At 39.4% G+C, this 9891-nt stretch overlaps 1 protein-coding gene across 3 annotated transcripts in view; it reads right to left on the bottom strand.

Moving 5' to 3' along the window:
• Positions 1–3832: 3832 nt before the first annotated feature.
• Positions 3833–9891, bottom strand: part of RAB6A (RAB6A, member RAS oncogene family) — a 95219-nt gene continuing 89160 nt past the window's right edge. For all 3 annotated transcript variants that reach the window (XM_021715842.1, XM_008064668.1, XM_021715843.1), the window contains 2 exons: positions 7950–8016; positions 3833–6091 (listed from right to left, as the gene is read on the bottom strand). In XM_021715842.1, the coding sequence (XP_021571517.1) occupies positions 6027–6091; positions 7950–8016 (132 nt within the window). In that variant the 3' untranslated portion in view covers positions 3833–6026. The remainder of the gene's footprint in view (positions 6092–7949; positions 8017–9891) is intronic.

Raw genomic sequence — 9891 nt, 5'->3', positions numbered from 1 at the left:
GGTGGCCCACACTTGAAATCTGACCACTTTGGGAGGCTGAGGTGGGAGGAAAGCTTGAGGCCAGGAGTTTGAGACCAACCTGGGCAACACAGTAAGATCTCGTCTCGACAAAAAATAAAAATTAGCTGGGTGGTGTGGCATGTGCCTATAGTCCCAAGTACTTGGGAGGCTGAGGCGGAAGGATAGCCTGAACCCAGGAGGTTGAGGTTATAGTGAGCTGTATGCCACTGCACTCCAGGTTGAGTGACAGTCTCTGACTCAAAAAAAAAAAAAAATATTTTTTTTTTCTAAAAATATAATTATTAAAAAGTCTATCATAAAAGGAAAATAAAACAAACCAGTCATCATATGACCCAAAAATTCCAATCCTAAATAGATGCCCAAGAGAAATAAAAACATATGTACCCACAACTTATGTGCTTATGAAAAGGTTATTATCCATAATAGTCAAAAAGTGTGAACAATTCAAATCATCAACTGATAGACAAAAATGTGGTATATCCACACCAAAAAAAGTGAAGTACTGATGCATGTTATAACATGAACGAACCTTGAAAACACGTTGTTAATGAAAGAAGCCAGTCACAAAAGGTTGCGTATTACGTGATTTGATCTATATAAAAAATGTTCAGAATAGACAAATCTATAATGACAGAAAGTAGTGGCTGCCTAGGGATGGGGGTGGTAATTGTCATGTTGGGGGAAAATGTGAAGTGACTGTTAATTAGGTGCACGATTTCTTTTGGGGGTGATGAAAATATTCTAAAATGGATTGTGGTGATAGTTGCAAAGCTCTGGAAATATGCCAAAATCACCATTAAATTGTACAGTTTAAATGAGTGAGATATATGCTATATACATTATATCTCACTTCATCTGTTGACACACACACCTAACACGTAACTGCTGACTAAATGCTATTTTCCGAAAAGACTGGGAACAAGGCAAGGGTTGGGATATCTGCTTTCATCACTCTGTTCAGCCATGTACTGAAGGTCTTAGCCACCGTGCCAAGCCAAAATAAGTACTTTTTTGTCCATGTTTTTTCACTAAAGACAGTTCTGAGGCTGATTGCTGTTTTGGGTATCAAAAGTTCATTGTGTTATTGCCGAGTAGTGTTGCAGAGTGTGCATGTACCATAATATATTTATATATTCACCTTTTATATTTTTTATTTTATTTTTAGAGACGAGGTCTCACTAAGTTGCCCAGGTGGGTCTCGAACCCACAGGCTCAGGCAATCCACTCGCCTTGGCTTCCCAGGTGCTGGGAATACAGGCTGAGTCACCAAGCCTGGCCTTTTAATGGGTAGTTTCTAGTTCTCTGTTATACAAATTAAGCTACCATGAATTTTGTATACAAGTCTTTGTATGAACACATACTTCCATTTCTTGTGGGTAAATGTTTAGGCATGGAATGGATGGGTTATACAAGTATACATTTGACTTTGTAAGAAACTGCCATACTGTCTTCCCAAAATCTTACACCAGTAGTGTGTGTTAGTTACTCCCATCCTAACCACCACTTGGTACGATTAGTTTTTAGTTTTTCTAATATGTGTGTTAGAGGTATCTCATTGTAGTTTTAATTTGCATTTCCCTAGTGACTAATGATGTCAAGTATCTTTTCATGTCCTTTTAAAAGGCCATCTTTCTATCTTCTTTGGTGAAGTGTCTGGTCAAATCTTTTGCCTGTTTTTTATTGGATTGATCTATCAGATTACGAGACTTCTTCATATATTTTGAATACCAGCCCCTTACCAAATATGCTATTTACAAATATTGTTTTAATCCGTGACTTTTCATTCAGTTTTACTGAGGACCTCAGTTCCTCACTGGCTGCTGGCTGGAGGCTGCCCTCAGTTCTTTGTTATGTGGGCATCTCCACTGGCAGCTCACAACCATGGCAGGTTGCTTCATAGAGGAAGAGACAGAGAGATGGTGTGAATAATACAGAAGCCAGTCTTTTGTAATCAAGTATTTGAAGTGACACCTTATCACTTCTGCTGTATTCTAGTCCTTCAAAGTAAGTCACTAAGTCAAGCCTATACTCAAGGGAAGGGATCATACAAGGCATGAATACCAGAAGGCAGGGGTCTGGAACTGTTTCAGAAGATGTGCAGATACTTATCATAATACCATGTTCAAAACCAGGTGTGGTAGCATGTGGTTTGTAGTCCCAGCTAGTCAGGAGGCTGAGGCAGGACTGCTTGAGCCAAGGAGTTCGAGGATATAGTACACAATGACTGTACCTGTGAATAGGTACTGGCAGTGCAGCCTAGGCAACACAGTGAGATCCTGCATCTAAGTAAGTAAATAAATAGTAAGTTAAAATTACATGCATATCATGCTCACAATTCTTATCAGTACATTTAAAAAATCTAGTTTAAATGTACTGCTACTGCTACTGCTACTGCTGTTGCCAGTTACACTATTATCCTCTTGTGTATCTTTTCTATTTGTTTTCTAATGAATGAGTTTAATTTAATGTTCCAATTCATTGTCAATGGAATTCAGTCTACCATTTATCCCATCTGTGTTCCTTATTTCAATTATTAAATTTTTCACTTAATTTTTTGATTGTATTACTTTTAACTGTTTTGTATTATTTTCTGTTAATATTATGCCATCTTTAAATTATTGCTTATCTTTCCCAAAGTATTTCTGCATCAGATAGTATTTACTTTTTCTTTTGATGCAGCTTTTAGGTATTCAACTATACTGCTGTGTGAGTTCAGGTTCTCCTTGGGGCACAGGCTGCTAGTCTGGGAAGGTAGAGGGGACAAGGGTCAAAGACCAGACTGTCAAGTTAAGCAGAGGGGACAAATCTAGGGGCAAAGAGTTCCAGGAATCATTACATGTAATCACTCCCACTCAGTATCATCACATCTTTTTTTTTTTTTTTTGAGTTGGAGTCTCACTCTGTCACTCAGACTGGAGTGCAGTGGCCGGTCCCGGCCACCGCAGCCTCAACCTGCTGGGCTCTGGCAATCCTTCCGCCTTAGCCTTCCAAGTAGCTGGAACTACAGGTGTGCGCTACCACGCCCGGCTAATTTTTGATTTATTGTAGAGATGAGGTCTCGCCAAGTTGCCCAGGCGGGTCACGAACCAAATCATATCTTATTTTAGGACCTTTTCTTTATCTTCACCAGCTTATCTGGACTTTTCTACTAATTTTCTACTAACATTACCCCTGTGGACACCTGCACCAGGATTCTGGCTGTGGCTTTCATTTCTACAGAAAGGGGGCCAGCTATGGTTGTTCCTCCTCACCTCACCTGGCTAATTTTTAAATTTTTTTCTAGTGATGAAATCTAACTATGATGCCCAGGTTGTTCTCAAACTTCTGGTCTCAAGTGATCCTCCTGCCTCAGGCTTCCGAAGCGCTGGGGCTACAGATATGAGCCATGCTCAGTCATGAAGCAACTTTTAAACTCTGCCTTTGTAGTGAGAAAGTATGACAGAGTTCCAATAAAACCTAATTTTAAAAACAGGTACTAGACTAGATTTGGTAGGAGAGTCACAGTTTATTGGGCCCCTGTTCCAAGGGCAAAGATGTGGTTATGTATGAGGAGGCAAAAGCAGAACTTACAACATTTTTCTTAATATATCTTAATAAAACAATTTTCTCAATATATTCTATTATTCAAGGTGCAGCCACTCTCCCCTACACTCAAAAATTGAAATCTTCAGACTCCCCTAGTGTTTCTCACATTTGTTGTTGTTCTGTTACATTTCTGGATTCCACATTCTCTTTATATTTCTTCCAGGAGAGAGTAAGAAGTATATGCTAATTCACTACCTTGACAGGAATGGGAAACCAAGTCAATAACTGTTTTATTTCATGTTTTATTTATATATTTTTGGCAGCAAAATTGTGTTTATTAAAAAAATCTGAACTATGAACACACTTCACTGCTTCAGTTGAAGAACCCCAAGCCAAATAAAAGTACCAATATTAAAAGCAGCATAACTGGTTACTTTCTTAAAGATACACAAAAAGAATCAAATGCAACAGTGTAGGAAGACAATCACCTCCTTGTCAGAAATCACAACTTTTTCCAAATAAAGAATATGACTCATCTGCCATATTGAATCAATATTTATTTCAGGACATGCCATGTCAAAATAAAACAAAGAGTCAACCCTTGCCTTTAACAATAATATCGTATTATAAAAGCACTTTACTATTCCATCCCATCTTTGAGTATAAGTTACTGGTATGTGGGCTAATGATTATCTGAAAGCATTTCTATTCAGATCCATAATCCAAGTGCTCTCTGAATATTACAAGGTGATAATAAGTGGGAAGTGGAGGAGAAAGAGGAAAGAGAGGGGGACTAAGGTTCTCCCAGTTAAGGGTTTTGTTGCAATGAAGGGTTAAGGAAGTATGAAGATATTTTTGCTGTCTTTTCATCTTTATACTGTGTTAAGTAATGCTTACAACATAAATTCAGCAGGCTTTTCCTGAGCTGTAACTCAGAAATTTTCTTCCTGCAAACAATGTATTTACAAATGTTTATTAACTTACACAGCAATCTCACAATAACTAGTAAAGATTAAAAGGGTGCACTTCTAGTATTATTTGTTCGCAGTGTTTTAAGGGAAATACATATTGCCATGGTGATGAAGCGCTAATAGATTCAACAAAACATCTAAAAATTGAAAGTTTAAAAAAAAGGCAAAGAAATAAATATCACCAAAGAAAGATTAATTGTAGCTTAAATATAAAACTAAATCACTAGTTAATTAACCAAACTATACAGATCTAATAAAAAGCAAAACCAGCCTGAAGGACCCAACATTTTAAAAATGCTAAAAAATAAGGCATAAATCTGCATAATATTGAATTTTATTTCCATTCTCTCCTTTCCCTCTTCTATGTCTGCTTTTTCTGATCTGCCTCTAGGGGCTTACAAAAAAACTTATGTTTTCAATTTGACCTCAAATGTCCCAAGCAAAGTATTTGCTATTCCATTGAGGGTTCTTTTGTTGGTAAGCTTTAGATATCGTTACATCTACTAGTTTAGTAGTTTTGATCATGGTGCCAAATTTTTATTCCATTGGTTCTTCTTAAAGGATTTTGTACAGTGCCCTGCCTGCATAACATTTAAAAAAAATAAAGAAAACTCACAAGAAATCTATTGCTTATAAAGGTTTGTTTTTTTAAACAAACAATAAATTTATCTTGACAATTTTAAACCTTGGAAGAAACAGTTCATTAGAACTTTGTAATTTTACCATTCACAACTAAACATTAAAAACCTGCTCTGAAGCACTTGGTTGCTTTTCTCTCCCAGAGTCTAATAAAGCACATGTGAAAGGGTCAAATGTGGAAACACATTTATGTTCTTCTACTTGTAAGTACTCAGTGTGTTCATTAGGATTCATTTTGAAGATGCACCAGAACCCTTTTCTCATTCAAGCACTGTCCACTATGAAAGCTGCATTTTGACCTCAAAGACTAAGTAATTTACACCAGTGCTCAAGAAAAATGTTGAACATCTTGGCCCTTGGCCTCTGTAAAATTGAAGAATAATTCCAATGGGCTTGGTCTGACTGCTGCTTTGCCACCTCTTGTTTGTTTTGAGGAGGAGGAGGGTAAAAATAGTGAATGGGGCAAGAAGAGAGAGGTGAGAAAAGCGGGAGAGATCAAGTAGTCTGTGAACATACTGCTCCTTAACCAAGCCACACTCATACTGTTTACGTTTCCATCATCTTGAAGTATATTATCATAACATTAAAAAAGGAAAAAATGTTAAGAAAATGTTATCTAATTTTTAAAGTTATCACTGGAATATGCTGAAATCTTTTGGCTTTTTGTAAAATATAAATAATGAAGACACTGACTTTTTTTGTGCTTGTGAAGCTAATAGATCATCTCCACGAGACAGGCAGCAATGATGAATTGCAATATGTTATTACTGAAGGGAAAAGGTTCAAGCCAATATTCACACTGCAGTCAATGAGAGAGTAAGGGACCAAAGCAGTGAGCCTCTGAAGTAGAGCTGAAGATGTCACGGGGGATTAGCAGGAACAGCCTCCTTCATTGACGGGTTGGTCCTGAGGCTTTTCCAGTTTTATGTCAATCACTGAAACAAAAGTTAAGGACCCATAAATGGGAAAAAAGCAATTCCAATTCTGCCAAACACTGACATTTCTGGTAAGGCCTTTATACTCCTATTTGACTTTAGATCCTACACAGCTACTATATTTTCTATATAGCCATCTCATCATACAAGGTGCTCATATGCGGTAAGTTTGCTTATATCTATGGATGCAGCAAGGGTCAGAATGAGGCACAAGCCCTATTTATGGGACTCTATCCTAAGGAAATTATTCTACAGCAACAGTAAGTAATATTAAGATGATATCCCTTATAGAATAACTTATAAAAGAAATCTGAAAGTGGCCTGAAATAGTTCTAACAGAAGGGGAAAAATGTAATAATGGAACTTCAACTCAGTAGAACATATTATGCCATTAAAAGTAATAAAGGGCCAGGCTTGGTGGCTCAGTCTGTAATCCCAGCACTTGGAAGGCCGAGGTGAGTGGATTGTCTGAGCCCATGGGTTCGAGATCAGCCAGGCAACTTGGTGAGACCTCGTCTCTAAAATAAATAAATAAATAGCCGGGCTCGGTGGCTCAGCCTATAATCCCGCGCCTTTGGGAGGCTGAGGTGAGTGGATTGCCTGAGCCCGCGGGTTCGAGACCCGCCTGGGCAACTTGGCAAGACCTCATCTCTACAATAAATCAAAAATCAGACAGGCGTGGTAGTGCGTGTCTGTAATCCTGGCTACTCGGAAGGCTGAGGCGGAAGGATCGCCGGAGCCCAGTAGGTCGAGGCTGCGGTGGCCGGGAGTGGCCACTGCACTCCAGTCTGGGCGACAGAGTGAGACTCCAACTCAAAAAATAAATAAATAAATGAATAAATAAATAAGCAAGCAAGCCAAGCATGGTAGTGCGTGCCTGTAGTTCCGGCTACTTGGAAGGCTGAGATGGAAGGACTGCCTGAGCCCAGCAGGTTGACAATGGGGTGGCCGTGAGTGTGCCACTGCACTCCAGCCTGGGTGACAGAGTGAGACTCCAACTCAAAAAAAAAAAAAAAGTAATAAAGGCTTGGAAAGTATAAAACATTTAGAAGTGGGAAGAGTGGAATACAAAGTACTATAAACTCTATGGCTTAATAAAAATGGTTGCATATGGTAAAACCTTCTAGTGTCTTACCATATGAAACAATAAAAACATCAAACTTCAAAATCCTTGGAGATACTATTACATGTGCTTCATTATGTCCTGTCTTTGAAAGTAGAGGCCATAATAAAGTTCCATTCTATTTCTTGCCTGTGTCAAGCAGAAAACTCAAGTGTTAGAAAAAGTAGGAAAAGAAAATATTAGGCCAGCCTGGGCAACTTGGCGAGAACTTGTCTCTACAGTAAATTTTAAAAATTAGCCGGGTGTGGTAGTGTGTGCCTGTAATTCTGGCTACTTGGAAAGCTGAGGTGGAAGGATCGCCGGAGCCCAGCAGGCTGACACTGAGGTGGCTGTGAGTGTGTGTGCCACTGTACTCCAGCCTGGGAGAAGGAGTGAGACTCCAACTTAAAAAATAAAAAAAAATAAAATATGATATTCTATGGGAAAAAAGTCCACAGTCAATGGGACTCAAAACAAAGAAACAAGGAGACAGGGATTTGGGATTCTAAGAGTATTTTGCTCATTAGAAAGCAAGCAAACAAACCCCCTCTTATTAATTATAATGAGCAGCAGGTTGAAAGGGGTGCATTTGAAAAAGCAGACCTCATTTGCTATAGAAAGCCTCTGAGTTCCTATGCCCTCAAGCCATCACTTCCTGGTTGCAAAAGGCAATGGTACAATATTCCTTAGCCAAACAAAGGAGGCTCTACAGATTAGTTTTAACAATAAAAGTTTCCTGTGGAACAAAAAGGATACTATCTTCTCTGCTTCTGTCCTGTGTGCTTTCCATTCCAGGCAAAGCTGCTGCTACACGTCGGAAGAGCTGTGGGAAAGAAAGAAACGTGATAATTCAGAGGGAAAATTTAGCAAATGGTATCAAGGTGGATGATTACTGGTAGTGAGTTAAAGGATGTGGTTCTGGGTCATTCCACAGATATCAGCACCATAAAACCATAATAAAATGTCTATTCATTCTGGAAAGCAGTATGCCAAATACAAATAGGTATAAAGACATTATCCTTGCTTTTTAACTGGTAAGATAAGACAAATACCTATAGGAACTCAAGAGAAAGGATAGATTATTCATGTAGTAGAACTATATAGTAGCATTCCTATCTTGCATAAAGGATTAGGCTCTGAAGTCAGTGTGTATGAAAGTCAGTCTAGTCAAAATTACCCTTGATAATTCCTTAGGAAAGCACTATGTTAGAGATCAACACACTACTTCTCAAATCTAAGATAGCTGGCCTGGAAGGAGTGCCAGTGGGTTGGTTTGATATATAATGTTATAAAAAGTATCTTCAACAGGAGAAACATTCAAGCTTGGTGAAATGTTCACCTTCAGAGGCGTATGGGAAGAGACACTGACTGAAGACCAACAACAGGTTCATACCTCTTATATTGTCTCAATCTTAGGCACACACTCACTGGGTACAACAGCAAGCGAAACTGCCTGTGTCAATTATGGTATTTATCTTTTAGTTAGGCATGCCATGCAGAATTTGTATAAGTTAAATGTACATGTGCCATAACTCCTTTGCCCAAACACTTGTTTACTTGAGGCACTGTCTCTGGCTCTCTCTCTTTTTTTTTTGAGTTGGAGTTTCACTTTGTCACCCATACTAGAGTGCAGTAGCACGCTCCCGGTCACCACAGCCTCAACCTGCTGGACTCTGATAATCCTTTCGCCTCAGCCTTCCAAATAGCTGGAACTACAGGCATGCGCTACCATGCCTGGCTAATTTTTTATTTATTGTAGAGATGAGGTCTCACCAAGTTGCCCGGGCGGGTCTTGAACCCACAGGCTCAGGCAATCCACTCATCTCGGCCTCCCAAAGCGCTGGAATTACAGGCTGAGCCACCAAGCTCGGCCTGTCTCTGGCTCTTTAGGGACACAAAAACAAACAAGATACAGTTTTTTTTTGTTTTTTTTTTTAAGTTAGGTTCTCATGCTGTCGCCAGGCTGGAGTGCAGTGGCATGATCATGGTCCACCACAGCCTTAACCTCCTGGGCTCAGGCGATCCTCCCACCTCAACCTCCCAAGTAGCTGGGACTACAGGTGTGTGCCACCATGCCCGACTAATTTTTAAAAAATTTTTTGTAGAGACAAGGTCTCACTATGTTGCCCAGGCTAATCGTGAACTCTAGGCATGAGCCACTACACCCAGCAAAGATATAGTTCAAGGAGCTCACAATCTGGTAAAGGAGAGAGACTCAAGCAAAATGTGATGGTACAAACCAAGGAAGTATAAAATGATATAAGAATACAGATGTAAGAAGGCTCAACACAGGAGACTGGAAAAAATCTTTAGGAGGTGACATCTGGGTTGGGATTCAAAGGCAGTTTTAAATTTTTACTTGGCAGAAAAACTGCAAAATTCTTGGTGTTTAAGTGTTCCATAAATGTTACTGAATTAAATTGAGGAAATAAAACAATGAATGGAAGGCCGAGAGAAGAGAGATTGGAACTGTAAGTAATATGCTTAAGAACAAGTATTCAGGTATACAGGTGGGCACGGCGGCTCACACTTGTAATCCCAGCACTTAGGGAGGCCAAGGCAGGAGGATCACTTGAACCCAGGAGTTCGAGACCAGCCTGGGCAACATATTAAGACCCTGTCTTTAAAAAAAAAAGAGGAGCCGGGCTTAGTGGCTCAGCCTGTAATCCCACGTCTTTGGGAGGCTGAGGTGAGTGGA

This window comes from Carlito syrichta, unplaced genomic scaffold (assembly GCF_000164805.1).
Source record: "Carlito syrichta isolate Samal-C Ts95f unplaced genomic scaffold, Tarsius_syrichta-2.0.1 Scaffold307839, whole genome shotgun sequence".
NCBI classification, from domain to species: Eukaryota; Metazoa; Chordata; class Mammalia; order Primates; family Tarsiidae; genus Carlito; species Carlito syrichta.
Note: the sequence above shows the minus strand (reverse complement) of the source record. Positions and strands in the feature narration are given on the sequence as shown.